The sequence below is a fragment of the Etheostoma cragini genome, chromosome 3, assembly GCF_013103735.1.
Source record: "Etheostoma cragini isolate CJK2018 chromosome 3, CSU_Ecrag_1.0, whole genome shotgun sequence".
NCBI lineage: Eukaryota > Metazoa > Chordata > Actinopteri > Perciformes > Percidae > Etheostoma > Etheostoma cragini.
This window is the reverse complement of record NC_048409.1, coordinates 22,149,459-22,175,258: the sequence shown is the minus strand read 5'-3', so window position 1 is coordinate 22,175,258 and position 25,800 is coordinate 22,149,459. Positions and strand designations below refer to the sequence as shown.

The 25,800-nt window shown below is 40.0% G+C and overlaps 3 protein-coding genes across 3 annotated transcripts; all 3 read right to left on the bottom strand.

Moving 5' to 3' along the window:
* Positions 1-200: 200 nt before the first annotated feature.
* Positions 201-11,487, bottom strand: bace1 (beta-secretase 1). The gene is made up of 9 exons (XM_034868131.1): positions 10,564-11,487; positions 7,531-7,619; positions 6,634-6,850; positions 5,478-5,615; positions 5,254-5,388; positions 5,040-5,141; positions 4,174-4,323; positions 2,044-2,215; positions 201-1,789 (listed from the first exon to the last, which is right to left on the bottom strand). Exons 1-9 carry the CDS (start codon positions 10,891-10,893, stop codon positions 1,551-1,553), a joined length of 1,572 nt encoding a protein of 523 aa, XP_034724022.1. The 5' UTR covers positions 10,894-11,487; the 3' UTR covers positions 201-1,550.
* A 1,054-nt stretch (positions 11,488-12,541) lies between these two features.
* Positions 12,542-15,312, bottom strand: LOC117942590 (T-box transcription factor TBX1-like). Its single transcript, XM_034868147.1, has 7 exons — positions 15,013-15,312; positions 14,807-14,908; positions 14,448-14,619; positions 14,160-14,315; positions 13,972-14,039; positions 13,459-13,568; positions 12,542-13,008 (listed from the first exon to the last, which is right to left on the bottom strand). Exons 1-7 carry the CDS (start codon positions 15,177-15,179, stop codon positions 12,857-12,859), a joined length of 927 nt encoding a protein of 308 aa, XP_034724038.1. The 5' UTR covers positions 15,180-15,312; the 3' UTR covers positions 12,542-12,856.
* A 1,410-nt stretch (positions 15,313-16,722) lies between these two features.
* On the bottom strand, positions 16,723-19,317 carry apoa1b (apolipoprotein A-Ib). Its single transcript, XM_034868150.1, has 4 exons — positions 19,107-19,317; positions 18,304-18,349; positions 17,935-18,079; positions 16,723-17,760 (listed from the first exon to the last, which is right to left on the bottom strand). Exons 1-4 carry the CDS (start codon positions 19,173-19,175, stop codon positions 17,157-17,159), a joined length of 864 nt encoding a protein of 287 aa, XP_034724041.1. The 5' UTR covers positions 19,176-19,317; the 3' UTR covers positions 16,723-17,156.
* Positions 19,318-25,800: the final 6,483 nt, after the last annotated feature.

Sequence of the window (25,800 nt, the reverse complement as noted above, 5' to 3'; positions counted from 1 at the left end):
GTGCTTATGTATTTACCATTCAGACTATGTATTTGCATTTCCTAAATCTTTTTCCAAAATTACACATACATTATGGGTGAAGACATTGAATCGTTGTACATTTTCATTATAAGACTGGTCAAATTTAACTATATTGGATTTCAGTCTGTAAGTCATTTCGTAATCATGGTTTTGTATGAAGAAATGAAAATCACACCAAATTACAGTTACAATAAGTATTTTATTGATTCCACAGTGCTGCCAGCGCCTGACAGATAAATATACAGTTCTGAGATTTGTTCTATTTACAGCTTGCTGAGAGACAATAACTGTCCTTTGTAGACATACATAGTGTTCTTTAGTATGTAACATATTTTGGGCTGGTTTCCTTGTCCAAGCATATATGGTCCCCATTGGAAGATGTGATGCTGTTTCTGTATCTGTGAAAGAAGTCCTGAAGCCCTATTAAGTCTAAGTTTGTTATTTGTTGTTACATGTGCAAATCATCATCCATCAGAGGGTGCAGCAGTCGGATAAGCAATGTGTCTGTTTGTCTGTGTGTGTGTGTGTGTGTGTGTGTGTGTGTGTGTGTGTGTGTGTGTATGCAAATAGAAGATCTGGAACGCACACATTTAATTTACAATAGATACATTTAGGCTATCAATATAGGAAGAAAAAGTGACATCTGGTATTGACTGTGTTCAGGAGTCTCAGTTTCACACTAAGCAATACTGGTTTTATGCAATAGATGCTGTTGCAATCTGATATTTCATCAAATTAATCTCTTTATGCTTAGTTAAATTGCGTTGCAGAATTCTTTGCTGGCATTTGCAAAATATTGTTATTTCATACTGTATATACTATTTTTACTCGGTAGTTGCATTTACATTTTTACAAGCATGTTCATTTTAAATCACTCTTTCTGTATACTCTTCACTTACAGTATAACTTTGCACACATACAGGCATGCTCACACATATATCAACCTTGTTTCATTCACTCATTAGCCACAAACACTGTATCTATAAATGCCACACGCTCATATGTTCAAATTGCCATAGCATATCATGTCCAACTGAATGATGGATTCCCATCTGGTGTGAGTTTCTTCATTTAGCCATGTTTGTAAATGATCGGTTTCCTCTTTAATTTTCTCCAAATCCCAAACTGTGTTGAGTTCTGCATTGTTAGGAGACATATCTTTCAAAATTCTAAATCGATCCAACTCTGTGGTCTAATTCTACACTATTTATGACAAAGAGCTGATTTTTCCTGCCATACTGATCTGCATAGGTAGCTTAAACAGGCAAAGTTGACGCTGATGACACCAACTTTCGCTTGTTTGTCCTTCAGGTTAGTAATGGCTCTAGTTATCCTCAAATGCTCTGTTCACTGTGTATTTCACTGTAGGTCGGCATTTTTTATACTTTAAATATTATATTCCTTAAAAGTTCTCTTTTAACAGCACCAGCAGTTTGTAACAATGAACATCTATTTTACCACAATCCATCCTTGCCCTGTGTTTCAAGTGGAGGTCTCTACGATTCGTTTTGTCCTCTTTGTCTTCTTCTTCACTTAAGGAGCGATATGTCGTCAGCAAAGTCCCCCTGTGGGTGGAGGCAGCGGGCGAAGCGCCACTGGCACACCATGAGACACAGCGGCAGCATGAAGAGTGCGCAGATTCCCGCCATAATGTAGGCAATGGTCATAAGAGTGGACTCGTCCGTCTGAGGGATGTTGTAGCCGCAGTCCTCCAGGTCGACGCCGTGGAACGGGCCTTCCACAGAGGCTGTGCGAAACTCATCATGCACTATAAATGGGAGAATGGGATTTTAGGTATATGAGTGAAACAAAGCGCGCGATAACAGATGATATGTTACTATTACTGTAAATAGGTTAGGGTATTAAGTGAGATATCCTTAAGGTGTATCCTGCACATGATGCCAATACTTCTTTCTATCCATATTTATTTTCCTTTTCCAATGACATATAGTGCATTCAAACATTACTGATTCTTATCCTTCTTCCTCTTCCCTCCTTATCCCTACACCCTCTCCTTCTCACCATGGCAAGTGCTAACGGCAAAGCCGATGCGTTTCTTTTCTCGGTCGAAGACCACATAGAAGCCTTCCATGATCACAGCCCCCATCACTGTACCAGTGCTGGACTGGGACACTGCAAACTTGTAGCAGTCCTCCTGGGCGGAGGCTACATCCTCTACTGGCCGCAAGTATTGCTGCATTAACAAAAAAGAAAAAGAAAAATCAAGGCGTAAAGTCAGACACACAATATCACCAACAAAAACGGCGCGAACACACACCTTTGTCATGTGCTCTGCTAATCCTAACGTAACAGGGGAAATTCACTAGGATTGCACAGCTTTTTTGTCTGTTAAACCTGCTCAAATAGGACAAAAAGAAACTGTAAATGTACCCTCACAGAAAATGCACCCTAACTGCACTGCCAAGCAAATAGTGGCTCAGTGATCCTGTGCTATTTGCACTTGCTATGCAAATAAGCCTCGTAGCCTTTGCGCCAAGAACACAGACCTTGAGAAGTTTTTACTTAAATCCTGTTAAATTAGGTGTAGATTTCTTTTAAAGGTACGCATTAACACCTCCAGTGTTATGTTTTCTATGTTTGCTACATTTCCTAAAGTATATTTTCATGTGATTAGATATTTTGTAGAAAAACCCAGGGAATGTTATTTTTTATATCAAAATGCATTGTGCTCTTCCTCCCCATCTTCCATTCTGGAACGTTAACGGCACTGAGAGCATTTTTGCAAATACTGTAATTAGTTTTTGATTTTAGTTATGCCATTGCCATGTTTGGTGTCTTGCAATAAAGTGCTTTCCCAGGAAGTTTGGTCCTTGTCCACTATAAGCCAATGCTCCAGAGCAGGGTTAGCCCCGAGTTTGTGGGGCTATCCCCTATAAAAAAATCTAATTAAACCGGAGCTAATAGTTGCCATTGTGAAACGGGGATAAGTAAACATGTAACTCATGTTAACATGAGTTACATGTTCCAACTGGCATTTAATCCGGGCCTAGTAAAAGTGCAGTGTGACTCATATAGTCCTAGGCTTTCGGTTAACTCTGGGCCAAGATAGCCTAGAGCCAACTCTTTGCCCAGGGCTCAAAGAGAACGCAGTTGGAAAAGCGATACAAAAAACTAAATGTCTTGCAGCAATTACAGCCCAGTACCTCACACTCCTGCATCATGTTACTCAAGGCCCCATGGGCAAAAATGTGCAGTGGAAAGTAGTGCTAGAGTTTATATATTAGTTGCAGAGTATACCAATATCAAAGACATTGTATAAAAATGCTGTCATTACAGTTTGTCCACCAGAGAGCACTGACATGTTTGTTTAAGCATCTGTAAAATGCTCAGTACCTACATGTCCCTTCACAATCCTGTATAACCATATTAGGGATCCCTTCCTAATGTTTCTGTTTATACTGTGTGTTAATTCTAAAACTATCAATATCAACAAATATGTTACCTAAAACTCTCCATAATTACAGTATCCGCCTCAAATCTTCTAGTTCAGTGGTTCATCTGTGTCTTTGACTTTCGGTTTTTCTGAATATGCCTAGGACGCATGGTGTTTTACTGTTGTACCTGCCAATGAAGTTACAAGAGAAGGCAATGAAAGCAAAAACTATTCTCAAGCGTTTCATTCTGCTGTCGTCATCAATGTCATAGGCCTCCCACAGATTTAAAGAACTGAACCTCGCTTCTAAATCTAACCGTCAAATCTAATTCATTCCACCACCATCAAGGCCTTTCTGAGAAGCTCTGAATTAAAACCATTTAATTACTTTTCAAAGCTTTATGAAAAGCTTTAGAAAATATATTCAAAGGTAATTCTCTCTGAAATGTGGTCATTGTTTTTTTTTCCTCATGGTACCTTTCATGGTACCTCTATTGAGACTACCTCAAAGAGTATGGCTGAAGGATGATTTATCGTGGACAGACTTCCTGTAGGAGCGCAAAGGGTAATACAAATGGCATTCATTTATTACAGTCAGCAAAACCAGCTAAGAACTCAGAATTACCGGGGCTGTCCATGACTCATTAGTGACAAATTATTTAACTTTTAAGGAAATGTCAAAACTTCTTATAGGCTGAGATCTGAAAACATGAGTGAGCTGTATAAAACCACATTTGGTAAGAGATATTGTGTAATACCTGCGGTAGGATGGAGATTCTGAAGGACTGGTTGTGGTTTTCACTCATCAGATAGAGCGAGATGACTGGGAAGATGTGCCAGGGTGTAGTGCCAGCCTGCCAACATACCAGCTGCTCACCCAGCCAGAACCCAGAGGGAAACTGTTCTGTCTGGAAAACAGGGTCAGGAGGACATTCGTTCTTTTCTTTTCCCATGTCCGCTCATCACAAATCAGGTTTACAGTGGTAATGAGACTTGAGATAAAAAGGAAAAAAAGGATTCACATATGAATCATTATACGTATGATTCTGACTGCAATAGCATGTAATTGAAAAAAAACAACGACCATAAAACAAGTTTTTTTTAGAAATTAAAGCAAATCTTCCATTCAAATGGTCCTGAGATGTCTTGAAAACATGTCTAATGTTCTTCAAATGCTGCATGTTAGGGAAGCTAAAGTTACCATATACTGTATGTAAATGGACGATATTTATAGTCAAGAAGATATAAAAACGTCCATCAAATATATGTTTCCATATGGTTTCTATTGCAATGTTGAAAAATGAGTGGCCAAACTGCATTAAGGAAATGTTTACATCCACTGGAAAACTCTTTGCATTCTGATCCTTGCACATTATGATTTGAGTGAATACTCAGTACTTATAGTAAGTATTTAATTCACACAGTAAACAAAAATAGAAAACCTATTTTTGTATACTGTGTACTTGTATCTATATATATATATAAAACTAGTCTTGTGCCTTTGCTTGTGCGTTAAAATACTATTGCCTGACTTGACTATTTGTCAGTAATGTCTAGGGCAGCAAAAGCAATAAGAGGGTAATGAGGGTTATGCTGATTATTTTAAGGATAAGGATTGACTGACCGAAGAGGCTGCTTCAATAGCCTTGACTGCAGCCTGGAAGACCTTTCTAGGCAGTCGAAGGTTGGTGGTGCCACTGTCCACAATGCTCTTATCATAGTTGTACTGTAAAAGACAAACGGTTTACAATTATAAATCTCTTACATAGCTTTCAATATCAGTGTTTGACCATTAAATCATTCTTTCTTTGTTTTTGCAGCCTTCTGTTCGATCTTACCTCTTTACAGTCCATGTTGAGGTCCTGTCCATTCACCTCGATACGTACGATAATGACCTCATAGTACCACTCCCTACGGATGGGAGTGTACCAAAGCTCTCCCACGTAGAGTGATGGATCCACTCCTCCGATGACCTAAAAGCACAGGGAAAAATAATCCAACACTGGTTCCAAATATGACATTAAATAATGTGTGTGTATGTGTGTGTGTTTGTCTGTCTTACCATGCTACCGCCAACGGTAGCGCTGCCCAGGGAGTAGTTTTGGGTAAAGCCGGCTCCACACAACTGGAGAGAGAAGAGGTTGGGAACAGGAGTCTGGCGAACCAGAGAGTCAAAGAAAGGCTCCAATGCCTCGTCAGGCTGCAGCAAGACGGAGAAAGAGAGAGAGAGAGAGAGAGAGAGAGAGAGAGAGAAATATTTAGGATAGCTTTACTTCTGAATGACACAACCAAGCTGCTGTTTTTTTTTGTTCAGCTTTTAGTTTCCAAAAGATGAAACAAACCTCATCATTCTCCTGATTACCTTTTGCAAATTAGGATTCATCCTAAACTCTCCCCTTCCTTACGAGATTACAGCAGTGTTTTCCCAGAAGTAAAAACTGTAGTAGATCACTATTACCATTTCAATGATTTAAAAAAGGTGGTTACATATCCAAAAATAAGGTGTTGCTTTTCTTATCATATCCTTCAAATGTCAGGGGGAAATTGAATTATCCCAAAACTCATAGTGTTCACCCTCTTACATCAGAAAAGAAATTCAGAAAGCTGAGAAAAGGAGAAAAAAGGAAGTACAGCGTTCTCATGAGTCTTTGACCAACCTCATGGCTCCCAATATATATATATATATATATATATACTGTATATATATACTGTATACACACACATATATATATATATATATATATATATATATATATATATATATATATATACTGTATACACAACATATGTATATATAAATTTCCTGATTGAACACAGGAGAAGTAATAAACGGCATTAGCAAATGCCCAAACACCACCAGCAGTTGTAGGTGATAATGGTGATAATGTGCTGTCATTTCCCTGAAATGTTAATATAAATGTAATATTTTTCTCTCTTCATCCTATTCTTAATCTCCCTCTTTCTTCTTTGTAAATCGTCCACTTCTATATATATATTATATCCCACTGTAAATACTTAAATTAAAGAAAATGGATTATGTTACTTTTAGGTCCTCAATATGCAAGATGTAATGCAATGCAAAAATACACCCATCAATTTATAAATTTGCCAACTTAGGTGCCTATGTGTAAAATGTGTCCTGTGCAGCTTGACTTAGATCATTAATTAGGATATTTTTGATTTAGATTTTGATGGACCAAACAATCTGATGCTCTTACTCTGGCTATATCAGCATAGGCTAGTCCCAAGATTCCCTCCCAGTTGGATCCATTGATGAAGAAGCGATCTGACTGGGTGATTGCAGCGATGTTGGCACGCAGCGTGGCGTTGGGGCCATGTGGGACAGAGACCAGGTCGGTGCCCAGCTCCCCCTCCCAGCGACCCTGGGTGTAGGGCACATACACACTCCTCCCCTGGTCACGGTACGAGCTTGAGCTGTGAATGAATGGTAAAACAACGGAGTGGGAGAAAAAGTGGAGGAAGTGAGAATTCAGTGGAGTGAGAAAAGAAGAAAGATAAGGTGAATATGAACTAATGTTGTTATGATTATGCCTATCATATAATTCATTTATTTCTATATTTTTGTGTGTAAAAGCATTGTCATCTTAAATCAATTATACTACGTATAGTAATATCATGTAGACCAGTGATACTCAACTCACAGCCACGGGCCAAATCTGGCATGCAATAGGGTGTCGGGTTGCCTGCCAACCATCTAATTCATATAAAAATAAATTGATTAAAACTGGGAATTTGTTTTGTACTTTGAATGTACATAAGGTGCCAGAGTGCATGAAAAAAAAAAAACTGTGAAAATAATGCGCGTATATACAAAATAAAATGCCAGGGGTGGAGCCTCCGGACCACACAAGAGAGGTAAGCCTCTGAGCCTTGAATGTCTCCCCTGGGCCCACCTGACCTACCTTTGTTTATTAACTGGCCCCTGGCCCCCTAAGCTAAGCAAGTTGAGTATTCCTAATGTAGACTATGAGGTCAATTTTAACAGTATAATATATCACATAAGACCTCAATAAAGAACTAAAATAGCTGAAACATGGCTCGTCCTTTCTTAGATTCGAACGATGCTGTCTAGTTTACCACTCGTGTCTACTTACAGTGAACGATGGTAGTATCTGCGCAGGAAGGGATGCGCAGCTGCCCCGACAGCAAAGTTGCTGCTGCCTGTATCCACCAGGATGTTCAACTAATGAGACACAGAGAGCATGGGAGAGAGGGAGAGATTAATTAAATATATGCTGCGTACATTTTACAAAAATCAATATGTTTGTAAAACTGAAGCCTGGTTTAGATTGTGAAATTATTTATGTTTGTCTGAAGGGCAATCAGAATGTTATCTACCTTGGAGGCAGACATGGCCATTTGGAAAACAATTTTCTCTGTGTTTTTTTTTTATGTAGAAAAATGCAAAGATACCAATATCTTTGCATTTTTCTTACTGACGGTCTTGCAAGCAACTTTTCTTTACAGTTACAGCAAGTAGTCAGCTTGACCTCTCACAGATTTTCATTTCTAATAGCTCAGTCATTCTCTGTCTCCATTTCTCTTTACTTGTAGTGTCCTGTGCTGTTTCCTGTTGCCCTTAATGTCCTTCTCCGTCCCCTCTCTGTCTCCACTCTAACCCTCCATTCCTCTCAGGTTCCCCATTCTACTCCCTCTCTCTCTCATCTTCTCCTATTCTGTCTGCATCTCTATGTGAGTATCATATTTTGCCCAATCAGTCAAAATAGTTAGTGAATGTGTGAATGGAGCACAATGTCAGGTGGCGATGAAGAAAGAATATAAATAAAATAATATATATTATATAATACCGGCTGTATATGCATTATACATCATAATGTGATGATATGTATCACAAGTAGCATTCATTATTTCTTACTTTCTGCTCTTTTTGGTTGTACTGATGCTTTAATACTTGCTATGTAGCCTATGTTCTGTGCGTCATAGATTCAAAATGCTAGTATACTCTAATTGTTCAATGGTAATTAAGCTCAATATTGATATAAATATTGTTTACATAGTGTATATTTAACATGTACTAATGGAAATTTGATTGTTGTTCAAGACAAGATTGAAGTCTAAGAACATACTTTACTATTTTACTGATTGACAAAGCAATGAGAATATAGATAGACACAGTGTGCCACAGACAGGCAGCCATACAGTCACAGCAAGCTGTTCAATAATAGATTGGCTCTTTAAATATCCAGAGAAGTGCTACTGTCTATGGGCTGGGCCTGCAAGCCCAGAATAAATACTGACACTGTCTACTTCACGTTTTTCTAACACACATACGTCCATGCCTGCATATGCTGTTTCAACAAACACTACAAACTCTACTGTCATAGTGTAATAACGCTGTACACACTCTGTCCAGTCTTGGCCAGAAATTAGCTGACTGCATAGGATGGACCTGCTACTTTTCTTACACTGCATATTCTGCTATTATAATAATTTGAGTTCAAGACCATTTGAATGCTGATTAATTTTATCTTAAACTACACATATGTATGTATATATGTATGTACTTACATGGGGCCTTAAAAACATTTAGATAATTTAATTTAAGGTATCTTAAGACTTAATGAGGGCCTGCAAACAGCCTATCTGTGTGCTATTATGAATATGGATCTTGACGTTTTAATGAATGGGATGGTCCCTGACCCCTGATCAGATGCAGGTTAAATACATGAGTCTGGGACCTGCTGTTTTTATTGTTGCCTCTATAGTCAACTTGTCAAAGTGTCCTTAGGCAAGATACTGAACCCCAAATTTCGGTGAGTGTATCTGTGAATGTTTACCCCTCACCTCCTGATGAGCAGGTGGCACCTTGCATAGTAATCTCTACCATCAGTGTATAAATGGATGAATGCTTTAACCAGGACTTACAATTTAAAACATAATGGTAAGCATAAAGTATGTTCAAAGCAATGTGTGAGAAATGTCCAATGGCATGAAATGGCCCCCGATCTAGCTGCAGTAATACATCTTCAAGTCAGATTCAGTGTCCTGGTCATGACAAATCTCTTATCTCCCTCATTTTATTTGTTTCTCCTTTTCTCTTAAACCTCACACAATTTCTTCTTCTCTCACTCTCATTCACTCCATGTCCCTCTCCATCTCTCTCTCTCTCTCTCGTAGTTTAATTAATTCTCCTACTTTCACCTTCTCCCTCTCCTTCGTCTCGTCTTCTTCCCTCATTACTTTCTCTTCCTCCCACTATCCATCGCCCTCTGTGTGCCAGCCTGTACATCGCAGCTGCACCCAGCTGGCACTCCTCACTTGGCAGAATTAATGGTTCCATTATCTGTCTGTATCATTCAGTCCTTTCTCTCACTTTACCACACATGCAGGCACAAAAGCACATGCACGTGCACACACACACACACACACACACACGGGCCATTAGTCATTTTTGGTCCATCAACCCTATTTACGGTGATTGTAGAAATCATACATGAAATATATTAAAGTATGAGAATGTTTACATAAGTAGAGGACATTCACTGTAAATGTGATAAGTTTAGAGTGAGGTCACCTCCTACTGAGTTGTATAGTATGTATTATGATTATAATGTAGGCCTTTGAATGTGTGTATGGTAAGTTAAAAATGACCTATTACTGTTTTCATATTGTTATAATGCATGTAAATGGTGAAAGGATAGTGAAGGACATACAGACACACTGATGCAAGACTGAGGTAAATATAACATTGTACACCTTTAGTAATGTTAATGCTCTTTTATCACCTACTTTACTTTTTATTTACAGAAAACAGCTATCTGTAATGATGATTTTAAGGTGATACCACAGAGAGTAACGTGTAGCTGGTACTTAATGCAACATCCCTGTCAATAAAGCAAGATAAACTTCGAGAGAGAGACAGGAAGTGGGAGACAAAAATCCCGTTTTGCAGGCAGAGCCAGACTCAGAGCAAAGTAATAAAGAAAAATACTGACCAGTGACACTGAATGTCATCCAGAAAAACTTCTTGATTACTTGTGTGTGTATTTAATGCAATTCATTGTATGTCATTTGTAGGCCTAGGATATAGCCAAAATGGTGCATATTCCTAAAGGCTATTCAGGAGTGCTTTAACATCCAAATTTAAATAAAACGTTTAGGCCTACCTTTTGTGGAGGAGAGCCCACGGCCATCTCCACGTAGTATCCCTGACCAGACTTCCCACGCAGGTTATCTATCATGTCCACAAAGCTGATACCGCCTGCTGCCGCTCCTCTCCGCCTGCGCACAGCGTGCTTTCCCGCGTTGCCGCGCTCGAGGTACGCGGCGGAAGGAGGCAGCGGGGGTGGCTGTTCAGCGCGAGCGCCTTGCCGCAGTGGCATGCGAATGGCAAGAGGCAGGCCCGAGGCGTCCGGCGCGGATTGACCGCTGCTGAGCAGACACAACGTCGTCCATACAAACAGACCTGTCAACCAGCGAGGCTGTAAAGTCTCCATGTTGAAACTCGATTAAAAAAAATTGGTAGGCCTATGTTTGGTTTTGACTTTCCGACACTCGTTCAGTTTGACATCCAGTCTGCAGCGGCACAGGAGAAGAGATCAGGTGGCGATGATGCTAAAATGACGGCTAAAACCATGATGGCAGTTGCACCACACATTAAAAAAGGGAAAGGGTCACTTTGTTTTTTTTTTCAGTTAATGAAGAGGAATTAAACCAATTCAGACCACGACAAAGTAGCCTATGACAACAAGGTAAATAGCCTACGAGGAAAATCAAATCACCCTTTCAATCAAGCCAGGCAACCGTCACTGTTACAGATAATTTGAGGCGACGGGTAAATCGCAGGCTCTCCCCTCCGTGCTCAGTTTATCAACAAACCGCAGGCCTGGCTCGTTTTCTCCGCGCATCCTCATGTCAAACGAGCAACCTAGACCATCGTCGGCAGGCAGGATGGCCGGTGAGCTACCGTAATCCGCATCCTTTCCGACCCGTTCATTCAGATCTCCGCCCAGTCTTTCACCTCCTCCTCCTCCTCCTCTTCCATCCACCCCGCTGCATCCTTCAGAGCTGCGAGAGCGTTCGTTTCAACACCGTCAAGGTGATATATAAAACCACGCGACTTCCTGTAAGCATTTTCTAAATAAAAGACCCCAACTAAACTACCACGCAGTAGGCCAGGCACCGCAGTTATGGGTTAAACTGCTGTCTGTAAAATGGAGGTTTCCCTTTTTGTGGGCCTAATCCCCTAGTAAAACATTTTACCACATTATTTGTGCAATAAAATGATGAAGCCTAGTTAGATCTACATTAGGCAATATATACATTTTTTTTAAATCCCAAACTTCAATAAAAGCTCATTCAAAGTGACTTGGCTGTACCAGACCAACTATTCCACTCTGATGCAAGGTTACATAATGCAACCACTCCAGTAGTGACTTTTACAATGTTTAGGCTAATTAAATTTCACTTCACATAACAATGAGCTGCCTTCTTTAAAGAGTTTTGGTAGGTTAAGGTGAAGGCCAGTAGGCCTACCAGTAGCATGCATTACAATGCAAGCGCATAGGACTGCCACCCACAGGCCTGAATGGTTTTAAATGATAATCATAATAGTATTTTTTTGACTAGTTTGTGGTTGTGTAATTGAAATATATTTTCCATGTTATTGTTTAGAATTTTTTTTATTTTGATTCATTTCACTTGTTTAAAGGATTATAGCCATAGAACACCATGGGCCTGTGGTTCGTTTTTAAAGATGTCTTTTATTTTGAAGTCAAAATCGCTGTCATGTCATGGTTTTCGTAGCTTCTTCAGGAAATATCGCCGGACAACATCCATGGGGAGACTCCACATTCTGGTTAATGATGTTTTCTCCTTAATTGCTATGCGGATCACAGATGTTTCGATTCCCCTAGTATCATCTATTTGGGGGAATGCTACCTGCTCTAATCCAGAACAATTTAGTCCACCTTGCTTTTTGTAAACAGCTATTCTTGTCTAAATTAAGGAAAAATAAGAGACTAAGATCTCAGAATGTAATTTTATTATACCAGACAGACAGATGCTTTGCAGTTGCACAAATAATAATAACGAGACATTAGACATTGTCTATACTACATCAAAGAACCTAATTGATTGTTTGTTGTTAGTAGGAGCACCACTGTATTGTTGCTGTAACGTATAGTGCTTTACTGTGACGCCAAAGTGCTCTTACTGTATGCTATATATTATTTATAGCACATGGCATCATTGCTGTACATCTATCATATTGCCATATATATTATAATTATGATGAAACACAATGCATAGCATCCCTAGAAATTATTTCTGTGAGTGAGACCACAAACTATAAACAAATTACGTATGATATAAAATGAGGAAGCAAGCAGTAGATCTAATTTAATTCAAGTTCAGTCAGTTTGCTTCTCTTTATGACAGACTGTCTCTCTCTTGAGATGATCATGGACAATCCCAGACGGATGGATTAGGAATGAAGGAAGCAGGTGCTAATACACTATTCCCATCTTTCCTCCCACAGAGTCCCACAGAGTCTTTGTAATGGTGGAACAGTCCACACTGCTCCACCAACAGTGGGGCTTGGTCTTCCTGTCCTGAGGACGCAGGAGAATAAAGTTAGACAGGTATTGATCGGAACTTAGATCAACGTTTCTATCTATCTATCTATCTATCTAACACTGGAGTAGTAATAGTGGTAAGATTGCTGAACAAACCACTAAGAGGGCTTTGACCTGTGTTTGAGAATGTTTTGTTCCTTTACAGTAACTCTGCTTCTTGTACGAAGCATCTGATCGGCAAACAGATCCAACAAATGCAGTAAATGATACACCCGAAGAAGAGTTTTATTCTCAAAGCAAAGACATTTTTCAAAAGGCCTCATACAATCTGTGTAACAACTGAGAATGAAAATGTGTTATGATATTCAAAAAAAGAGTGAAAACTACAATGAAACAATATGCAATATAATAAACATGATTCATTTGTTTACTGTTTGTCAAGTTGTTACACCCAACCTACGCTGTAACATACAGAGACATACTCACTGTTTGAGGTATTCGAACCCCAGCTTCCCTGGTGTCCAAGTTTGTTGGTGAGGGGTTCAGCTCTGCCCTCTGGTGGACACCACATTGCCAGTGGTCCGGAATAACCCACTCTACACACACACACACACACACACACACACACACACACACGCAGAAACTGCATATAGTCACACAAGCATAGTAGACAGAGGTATGCACGTACACACACACACACACACACCACACAATATATATATAGTATATATACTGTATATATACAGTATATAATCACCATAACCATGTCCCCCACAGGTTTTCCATACATGGCCAACAACTTGCCATCTGTAAACCTCCGTTGAAAACAAAGGTCGAAGATTAGCTATCATGGGGACTGCTGCCTTATCACTATGTACCAGCTGATAACAGTGATACAGATACACTATGATCTAGTCGACTGGCCATTTCAGGTAAAGTGTTTTACATGTGTTAATCAGACAAACTGTATTCAGACCAGACTGAATGAAAGAAACTTACCTGTCATGGGGGTTTGTAGTCCTGAAGCCTTTGGCAAATGGGTTGCTAGCAATTTTCAGCTGGGTGATCTGGGGGGCATTTTAATAAAAGCATAAAAGTAAAGAAATTGATCCCTAATCCTGTATTAGTGATGTCAGTTAATGCACAAGGAAAACTCTGCTGTAGCCTATTGATCCTGTGTTGCCTACCCGGTGGTTCTGATAAGCAGTGACAGCCAAGAAGCGTGTCTCAGGGAAAGAAAAAGAGCAGAAATTCCTGAATGCGTTTAAGTGACTGTTTGCGGCTGGATCTACATATACCACATGAAAGCGCGGCTGATAGCGATGCATGGAGTTCAATATCATCTATCAAGGAAGAAGTTGGAGAAAACACACAACGAGAAAGTCAAAAGAGAGTCCAATCAATATTGATGGGGTTTCCTGATAAATATTTAAAATTAAAACAATGTTCTTTGCGTCTTAAAGACATCGACTGACATGTCCATTGTCATCCAGCAGGTTGTTGGTGAGCTTGAGAGTGTCGAAGGATACAGTCTGCTTCATCCACTGGGCTCCACAGGCAGGTGAGTCTGCGTGGAAATGCATCCTGCTAGGGGCTACAACATCTGCTCGCCCTGCCACCAACCAGGATGAGCTGTGGAACGCATATCTGATAAAAGCACACACACAATACACACATTTACACAAACATTTACAATTTCTACAGTAGGCATGGTAAGTTAAGATGAGGCTTGCTTAGGGGCAAAAACATCTAGGTTATAAGTAGGTAAATTATGGTCTTGAGTAAAGTGATGGAAATCACTAAAACTAAAACTAAAAAAGATCATGAATCTGACCTGTATCTTTTATTGTCAACAGGGATAAAGTCCATGAGCAGGACATATTTAGCAGTAGGATCCATCCCGGAGATTTGAACCTGGAATGTTGGAAACATCCTCCTGCAGATTGTGAACATGTAGTAAGAGACAACAGAGAAAGATAAAAAAAAATAAGAAGTGTGTGATAAGGCAATGAGGAATATAAATATGAGTGCTACTGTTACCTTCCAGCTTTGGTAACAATCATCTCTGTGCCCAGCTTGTCAAACTGCTGCCAAAGTGCCTGCATCTCCAGCTGAACTCGGACTCCACTGACTTGGGGGGCTTTGACGCTCGAGAGTGCCCCCCCGTCTGGACAGTGGGAAAGAGATACTTCACAAGTCTTAGGCATATGAGGACCTTAGGAGAGGAGAAAAGTGACGTGAACTTTTGCTCACATTCAATTAGGTCACAGAATCATCACCATCATCATCATCATCATCATCATCACCATCAATTTATATATGTATATATGTATATTTTCTCAATTGAGCTAAGATTATTTTGATAAAACAAACACTTACCATCCATTATTTTGTATCTTTATAAGGTAAATAATATGAATGAATTTGCCGTTTTGTCTTTAATGTTTCTGTTCACTCAAATCCGTTCCTCCACTTCTGATCAAAAGTAGCAACTCTTGTCATTACATCAAGACCAGTAGAAAACCAAACCCACAACTTTGCTAACCAACACAGAACTGGAGGCAAAAATCTTCCTCCCAGTCCAGTGCCAGGTGCTGTGCTAGATGTACCTCCAAGTGTTCGGAGTAGCTGTTTGTGTCCAAGAACAAGCTGGTTTTATACACCATAAGTTTCTCACTGGGGACCTCATGCCTGCCTCATCCATTACAATACTCATAGTGCGTCTGACATGCACTAATCACAGTTGCAAGCGCTTGCATGATTGCGCCCCAAGAATTGTGAATACACAAATGTGCGGACACATTTTCAATTGTTTCATATAGCCTAAAGCCTTTAGTGGAGCTTGTCTTGACCGAACAGTAGGACATTAATAACATCCCAATCAGCCCAGTGTTACTGGGTGTGGACAGATGAAGAAAGCAACAAATTGCTTTTATTATTCATAGCCTATTTTCTCGGAGCAGAGTTTCAACACCATACTAATTAGAGAGTTTTTTCCTAAAACTGCCTCAAGTGGACATTTCTAGTTTGGTTTGATGGCAACATTCTAGCACATTTATAAAATGCAAAATATCAGACAGTGTCATTGAAAAAGGTTCTAGACGTCTTTTCATTGCTGGCCAATGTTGGTAGGTGTTGTTCAACGTTGTCATATCACAAATGTGAATGGTTTATGGTGGTCTGTGTGTGTGTGTGTGTGTGTGTGTGTGTGCGTGTGGGTGTGGGTGTGCGTGTGTGTGTGTGCGTGTGTGTGCGTGGCTCTATGATGGGACAGTGTTGAAGCGTTCCAGCCTGAGGGGTTGAAAGCAGAAAAGCAGGTTTTTCCCGAATGCAGCACACCATGACTTAAGTTTGTCAATAGGTCAACTCGCACCCCTGATCAGCTCATTAATCACAGCTTTCAAGGCCACAGGCAGAAATATCTTATACGTTATTGGATGCCACTCTTAAGTAAAACAGATTGTATTCATATTGTTCTTTTAGAATGGACCTTGTGATCAATGATGACCCCTCAAAAGGCTGTCTGTGTGTTATGATCTGAGAGGTTTACAGAGGTAATAAGCACTCCTAAAATATGTATTAGACTGTATCATATATTTTAATAGTTTAGATATTATTAAGTTAGGTATATTATGATGTTGGCTTATAATGTGGTGAATTTCAGTGTATTATATATTGTCAAAGACAAAATTCTGCTTCATTACAAGGAGATCATTCACGGAAGCTTCATCATAGAATCAGAGACCAAAGTAGTATAAACAGCCAGATGTTTATTGAGCTGTATTTCGTCAATGCACAGTTTTCTTCAGACAAGCATCAATACACAGAGTTTCAGGCACTTGTGGTAATTCCTCAAATACAAGTCCTACACATTATGTAAGCAGCTGGCTATAGCATTGAAGAGTAAAGCATGTGTGTGCTGAGTATGCATACGTCTGTGAATGTATTTGCTTGCATGTGCTTGATTGAGCATGTGTGCCTAAAGTAAGGTGTTTGCTTGGGAGAGAGAGAGAGAACAAGAGTCCCGCCATTTTGTTGAAAAGAAGGGAATCAGTTAGGCATCGGCTTTATTTTGGGAGGTGGTTTGGCAGCACATGTGAGGAAAGTAGGAATGGAGAGAAAGTCGGAATGGATAGGACTGACAGGTTAGGTGAGGTTAGTTACAGAAATACATTAGGGAGGATTTAGCTCTTGTTGAAGGAAGCAGTGATGGCCTCGAAGATAGACTGGAGCTGAGTCTTGATATCCTCGACCATAGGTGCGATCTTTGTCTTCAGGGCAACGAGGTCATCAGGGCGAACCTGCTGTGCCTGGTCGTAGGCCTGCTTCAGCTGGTCCTTGTATTCCTCGACGTAGGGAGTAGCCATCTGCTTCAGCTGTTCCAGACGCTCAGAGAGCTTGGCACGCACAGCTTCCACAATGGGCATCAGTGCGGTTTTGGTCTCCTCCACGTTGGTAGCCACCTTGGCACGCAGCTCCTCCACAACGGGCTCCAGCTTGGCCTTCAGGGCATCCATCTGCTCTGTGTGCTTGGCGGAATACTCTGTGAAGATGGGTTCCATCCTTGTACGGTAGTCCTGGATGTGTCGGTCAATGACCTCTCTCAGTGCAGCACGTTTGGGCTCAAGGTCAGCTTTCAAGGTTTCAATATCCTGCATGATAGAGGTACGGAGGTCACTGGTAGCATCAGCGATGGTGGCAACGACACTGTCAGTGACAGGGGCAACGGATTGCTGCAGATTCTTGAGCTGTGAGTGCATAATCTCCATGCGCTGAGCCAGGGAGGCCCTGGGAGAAAACAGAGATGGGGGAGCAAAACCATTTAAGCCTGAGTTAAATGAACACATGTGTAAATGTTGACTAGAAATGTAAAAGGTGACTAGAAGAGAAAGGTAAATGAACCACTGAGCAAGTATCAATTACAGAAAAGTGGACTGACTAAGGAGAATGACGTGGCCTTACTTGAGATCCTTGTACTCAGTGTCATCAAGCTGGTCCAGGGCTTTAAGGGCACTGTCCTTCACCTGAGTCATGTAGACATCCATAGCGGACCGGACGTGGGCCAGCTGGGAGGGTGCATCAGACTGCACTGAAGCGGCCTGGGAGCCTGGATAGGAAAGGAAAGGTAGGGAGGAGATATGAACAGAAAGAGAGAAATGGAGGGTATGGGGGGAAGCAATAGTAAACAGTCAGAAAATAAAGTATTTCAAATAATAGAAAAATAGAAAATAGAAAGTGTATCAGAAATATGTTAGATGTTACGTAAAATCGATGGCTAAGCAAAGCTGTCCATGCAAGTTGAGCATTTCCCTTAAAAAATGACCGACTCACCGACAGCCAGCAGAAGGGCGAGAGCCAAGAATTTCATGATGGTGGTCTGGAGTGGAAAAAGAAGCAACACGTCAACCACACAGTATCACAGTTAAAGGATTTTCCATAAATGTGTTTCAATTGCAAGAAGTGAGCCAAAACCCCATTTCAAATAATGGAAACCTATTTATCCAATAAATCTTGAATCCCCGACCTAAAACAATGCCAAAGCCAGATAAGCGGTCTTCAAAGAAAATAATGCTTTAACACAACCATTAAAGCTGCACACTAACCCTAACCCTCTGGTCCAAATTAGTTCACAATGAACATATGGCTGCCTATTAAAATAACCTGTAATCTGGTTAGATTAGGGACGACTACAAATTCAGAGAGCTGGCTCAAGCAGATTAGCTCTGGACTGCTATGTAAGCCACATCCAGGTTTTACAGTAAATAGAATTATCATCTCTCTTAGCTCAAAGACAATTTCAATCCAGAGGCACTTATACGTAGGGATCTCCTCATCTTCTCGAAATGAAGATTGTAAAATATCCCCATAGGCTGAACAGCATCATCCCAATGTTACAATTAGAGATAATAATTAACAAATCAAAGTTAACACCAACATGTCTCCTCACAGAGAAACTTAAGTTTGGCACCAGTTCACAAATTCATCAAAACTGCAGAATCTGCAAACTGGAACTATTATAAAAAACAACAACTGGCTAATGTTAAAAAAAACAAGTTTTCCCACAGTTATTCTTGTTAGACCACTTATTCTACAGCCTTGTCCCAGTTAAAGAGCCACAGGAGTTGTTGTCTTACCTGGTGGAGTTTGTGACGAGACTGAACAAATTCAGCAAGTGCAGACTTTTTATAGTGCCATGAGTCCATGTGGGGAGGAGAGGTGGGGGTGGAGGTGTGAGGGTTTTTTGTCTCCGTGGAGGTGGACCTCAGCCCCCCTGCCTTCTCCCTCAGCAGGAGGATTGGGTTGAGAGTTCAGTGGTCACCCGCTGGGAGGAGAACGCTGGCTGTGCTCAGTCAGCACACATGCCAGCACACACACTCAGAGATTTGCTTTACATTATCAGTATCATGAATGTACTATAACCTTCACTGAAGTGCCAATAAGCAAGACACAAACAATCCTCTAAGTTCACCGTGGTTTTTTCACAACAGGATATTTTACTGATGAGATTTCTTGAATAGCTATTAGCAATTTCTTTCTGCTTGATAAAGGCCATTCTCATTGGTCCATAGCCAATCTGCACTTGTTGTTTAGAAGACATCAAAGGCTGACATAAACATGCTGTAAAGAGAGCCATGAAGTGTGAATATGAGAAAAAGGGGTGTGGGTGACAAGACAGAAACAAAAGTCTTTTTATGATATCAAACAAAAGGTAGAGAGACAAGAGAGCAAGGAAGGGAGAACATTGGTGAAGAGAATGGAAATAAAATGGAAGACAAATAGTTACACATTCCCCACATTTCTTCTAATAAAGGTATCTTGCAGGAATCTGCAATGGATCCTGTTTTATTTTGTACATTTTTGCAGCAAACATTTTAGGTTGACCAACCCCTCCCCCCTCTCAGTGGTTTTCTTGCATACCATTTGTTACAGAAGAGTGTTTAGGACAGGAAAGCCACATTATTGACAGTGCCAGCACTGCCGAAAGGCTGCCAAGAGAAACAAACAACATCAAACAGAAGACAGTGGGTTGTTGCATTTGACTTTCTGAAATGTAATCACGCTCAAACTGTCACTAACAAACAGGCATGCACTCACATCCACACAGATCCACAGTGCAGTAATCAATTGAGAACATTGTATCAAGACAGACTTATCTCAGTTTATGGATAACATGGCTGGTGTGTGTGGGTGTGTGTGTGTGTGTGTGTGTGTGTGTGTGTGTGTGTGTGTGTGAGTGTGTGTGTGTTTGTGTGATGATTAAAAGGTCAAAGAGTGGTGTGTATGTGCCATGCTGTTGTTTGTTGTCCTATCACTAGTGGACTTTGTCACCATGGCTTCATGTAATTTGAGTAATGATCCTAGAAATGTATCTCTAATTATGCACATACACAATCTATGCACATACACAATTTTACACAACCCTTATACTCATTAGGTAATTGCCTATTAAAACGTTCATGTCTATTCTTTTGAGATTTGCAATAGATAAGATATAATTAATTTCCCTTAATGGAAAAAAAACTGAATCAAATCAAAAATACTGATACAAAGTGAGTTAAATATTTCACTTTAAACTGTGACAAATTGTATAAATTTTCAGTCACATTTGTGTATTAATGTGCTGTAGAAATTATTCGGCACAATCATACGGATAGGTGTACCACGATAAAAAGAAAATGTTCCCTTCAGACCTGCAGATGCAGATTGAAGGTTCGTCTAATGGTGCAGGGTTATTTGGTGCGAGGTTTATTGTCATCAGTGGTCAGTGACATTCAACTGTAACCAAGAGACTGGCCTGTGTTTCTCACATAATATACATTACAGAAGTTTCAGTAGCCTTTATAACCAATGCACTTTTCTCTGAAAATCATCACTCTCAATATCTCGCACTGTCAATACTTGCTCTGAGCGATTGCAACATGTGCAGTTCATATCGTATGCAACATGAAGCAAGATACGACAGCAAGAATTCATGGATTTTCTTGCTACTGCCTTAAAATAATGACCACCTTGTAAACCTAAAAATGCTCAAATTGTTGAGACTGTCTGAAATTAGTTGACACAACTAAATGGTCCTTTGTGAAGATGTGACAGGTAAATTGAAACGGAGCAGATCAAAAAAGTGCTTGGGCAAGACACTGAACCCAGAGTTGCCCCCAATGCTGTGCATCAAAATGTAAATGTGTGTGAGTGTTTATCTGATGACCAGGTGGCCCCTTATATGGCAGCCTCCGCCACACTGTATGAATGTGTGTAAATGGTGAATGGTTCCTTTGTAATAGCACTTTGAGTAGTTGTTAAGACTAGAAAAGTGCCATATAAATACAGTCCATTTACATTAGAAACATGTATTCGTATACTCTACCTTATGACTCTTTTTTTAAAGGAGCCATTCTCGTAATTTTGTTCATGCTTTCCATAGATCTTTGTTTTGCTGAATGACAATAAAAGGAATCGTGAATTGCAAATCTCTTTAGTTACCAGCAATTTTCTAATAGAAAAAGAAAAACTTGTACATAATGTAGAATAAGAACAGAGTGCACAGAAAAAAGAGCCAAGTAGTCAATAGTAGCTGCTTGCGACAATACAGCTTGCTGGAAGAATGCTATTTACGTTTTTAGTTCATGCTGACTTTAACCAGCAGAATGACACCTACATGGTGGATAAAATGGTCTGCATGGTCCAGTATGTGCCTGTCAACCTACAAATGTTCCTATATTTTTTGGTGAGTACCAGCAGTTGAGTCAACTCTCTATCACTGTCTCAACAAAAGTTGTATATTAATTTACTATATGTGAAGATCTGTTTTGTTGGATTTCATTACTTTTGTGTACAGTTTCTATTTTCAGGAGTGTAAACCACTTCCCTTTGTGTTTGTTGTTGTGGTTTCATGGTTGTCTGTCTGCAGCAATACCTCTATGTCCATTTAAAACCAAAATTACATTTGATCCTTCTTTCTCGTTTGTTACTTCCATTTGCCTTTGTTGTTTATTATTCAACACTGTGGCGTCTGTCTTTGCTCTTAACTCCTGACTAAAAACCCATTCACTTTACTGATGAATGGATATGAGCCAAACTGAGCTTGATGAGGCCGTGAAGACGGAGAGGTGACGGAGATCTCACCTCTGTGATCCACATCAATGCCTGCTTGGTTCAGACTTATGTTATCAAGTCTAGCCATTTGTCTGAGACTAATTAGCAAAATAAAGCAGACAATGTGAAAATATGGCAGTGGAAGCTTTGTAGTTGACATCCGCTAATGTACATGCCTGCATTTCTGGTTGTGAAGTTCTTTATTTGGCCAGGCAAACTATCCAAAAAAAACATACTTTTGAACCAATGGTCAGAATACACAAGCAACTTGAAATAGTGAGCATTCATTTTACAACCTATTTCAAACTTAATATACTAAATACAATTATGAAGTAATCATTCACACTAAGAACAGTAAATGCTAATTAGATCACAGCACATGGCCCCTCTTAGTGGCTCCAGCTTGTACTGTCATTGAACAGTAGTCTTTGGGGCTTTTCCCCTGGCTCCTGAGAGAGAAGGGCTCCACATATCAGCTTCTCTGAGCTCAGAGCCTTGTCAAAAGAATGACTCTTATCTGGAACAGCAACCTTTGAGACTGCTTGCATTGCACCATGTTGAATCAGCATCCACATGGAGTCATCTATCTAAATTACTACCATCGTAATTGTTATCTATACGAACTCAGTACACTGAGCCGGCAAGACAAATGCTATGGTTGCATATTTCGTGATATTAAAGGCAACTGTCACTTAATACAACAAGCGCCAAATATATTTAAAACAGCTGAACTGGTTTTTGGCCTTAACACAAAGTTAATTGGATTTATTGATGCTCTGAAAAGAAGCACGTCCACATGATACCAGCATTTGCTAGCAGATGGAATAGAAAAGGAGGCACTTTCACACAATACAGGTCAATGGAGAGCAGAGAGTTGTTTTCCTGGGCTTTTTTTAAGGCATTTAATTTAAATTTAAAGTTAGTTGCTAGTAGCCAAGGAGGACACAGAGGATTAAAAAAACATGATGCACTCTTCAGAAGAGGTAATTATCCTTACTCGAGTTACTGTACGGGAAAGTCACCGGACGCAACAATCTTCTAAACACAGCCATGCTGAGAAAAACAGAGAGAGTTGTGTGGAGCTGATAGTCTTAATTATCTTTGTAGCAACTCATTTGGCAATGACTTGAATATAATGGATGTTCATTAATATCAGAAAGTTACGCATTAAAGCTTTAAAGTGACAATCAAACAGCCAGACAGATGTGGAGTAATTGCCCGGAGCTGATAAATATTTAATCAGGAGTCCACTATTTAATCAGGCCCTAGCTGAGGTTCAAAGGTCACGCCATTGCTCCAGCTGGCTCTAAGATGGAGCACTGTTCTCAAACTAGCAGGGGAGGTTGTCTCAGCTGTATGCACTCTTCCATTTTCTCCAACACACACACCACTTCAGATTGCCAAGTCTGTAGTGATGTGGTTTTGCAATGTCACATCTGTTGAGTTCGCTTCTGCTTTAATACAGATATTTGGACCAAAGTTCTGGTCGCAGAGTGTCACTGTAGGTTGTATCGCCCTGTGGGTTGTAGAGCTTGACAGCAAGAAAATCCACCCTGAACTCAAATAACCTAAATTATTGAAGGAGCAAAATTCGGATGACATACATGTTTAATCATTAACAATACTCTCACAAATACTGATGAACGCTTACGTAATCATACAATAACGAGTAGGCCTACGCACTTGGGCACCTCTCTGCCAACCAGTTGTTGTTCTGACCGGTGATAGGAAACACTATCTTATCCTTTTATGAGCCTCTGTAGCCATTTGCTGCTCTTAAGATTGTTCCAAAGATAATACAGTGGGATTAAAGTGTACAGTTAAATGTTAGGGCTTGCCAACATGAGAAGAACATGTGTCTTAGTGAAGCACTACACTTACACATTTGATGCATAGCAAATGCTATGACAAACTGCTATTGCTGCAGAGTCTTCAAATGACCAAAATCTTTATTTAAAATAAAAAAATGCTCAACTCACAAGACCTTAAAGACTGGGTGCTCGATCTTAACCTGGATAATTCATTTAATTCCGTAATTTCTCAAATAAGATATGTACTTATACTTACTTCACTGATGGCTACATAAGCAACATGTATGCAGATTAATAATTCATTGGAAATATGCAAAGCACACACTAGCTACACTGCATTGCAATGATAACAAGCAATTACTAGAGTAGTTAAGACCATTTAGGACGGGGGAAGATCTGCTGTTGCTGCAGTTGTCTATTCTTTCCATGAAGCACAAACAAATCTTGCATGAACAACACTGATAATCTATTACAAACCTTTTACAACACATTTATGAAAATAAATGATCTGATTCTGATAAATGATCAAATAATGCTTTCCTTGCTTACCAACCCTTTTTATTTTCCTTCCGCTCTCCCTGCCGCCCCCGATTTTTACATGATAAAATCAAAATCTGCCCTTCCACTTTATTTTTATAGAAATTGTCTGTCACTGCTGTTTGTGATAGTTCTTGCTAAATTACATAGGCGTACTTGTCCCACACATTGCAGAAGTTGATCTTCTTATTGATGGGTGATAGAAGTTAAAAGCCAGTGTTGTGCCAATAAAGATGGAAACGTCGATGACCAATGGGGAAACACAAACACAGACGTCATCACACTAAATCCACCAGTGTTGGATTGAACAACACTGGTGGATGAACTTGATCACTCAGCTAGGGAATTTCCATTTAATTTCCCCAAAAAAAGAGAAAAAGACTGTTGGCTGCAAATGTGTGTCTCGTGCAAGCAGGAGAGAGAAAAAGAAAGAGAGCAATAGCTTTGATGGAAATGAATAAAAACTTTTTTTTCAAAGTGTGAAGTGCCCTATCACGACTGTGTGCCCCCATTTCTAACATGACCTAGTATGTCCCATCCCAGTGGTTAGCAATCCTGGTTGTGTGCAGTTCACATTAAAATGGACCCGACGCCCGCGTCCTAACCACCTTTTGACCTGGAGCTCGAAGCTGAGTCGTTTAACCCTTTTAAAGTAATTCAACCCTGGTTCAACCCTCGGTGTGAAATGGGCATAGTGGTGAGCACATTGGCTTGTTTGTATTGCTTTTTTTATTTCAAACAAAATTTCATGAAACAGAATGGGTCACTGCTTCAGATTTGGGGTTTTCCAACAAACTTATCTTACTGTAGGTGTCATGGTGAACATCTGTGTTTCAAGGCCTGTCTGTAAATGCTAAAGCTACCATTGCCCAAGATAGAGGCCATTCACCCAAACCGCCCACACTATTGACAAACCCAGAGCAGGAAGAGAAATCCTTTTTATTTCAACCCATGCATGTCAAAGATTCTGGATAACTATTTGGCACATATTACTTATTATGAAAATGTGTTTATTAGATTTGTATTATTCATGTACCTGAAGCATGTCTAAGAGGTGCCCAGATAGCTCAGTTGGTAGAGCGGGAACCTAAAGAGGTTTACTCCTGAACGCAGCAGGCCCGGGTCCGACTCCAACCCGTGGCCGTTTGCCTCCCCCTCTCTCTCCCCTTTCATGGCTTCAGCTGTCCTGTCAAAAATAAAGGCTGAAAATGCCTCAAAATAATCTTTAAAAAACTATATATATATATTATTATAAATTGTCAAGTGAACCAGTCATGTTGCATCAGTCCTCTCCTAGTCTGCCCTCTTGTGGTTAAGACCCTGAGTAAAGAGATCAGGACAAAAGTCACTCTAGGTTCTTTGTAACAGAGTCATATTATTATTCATC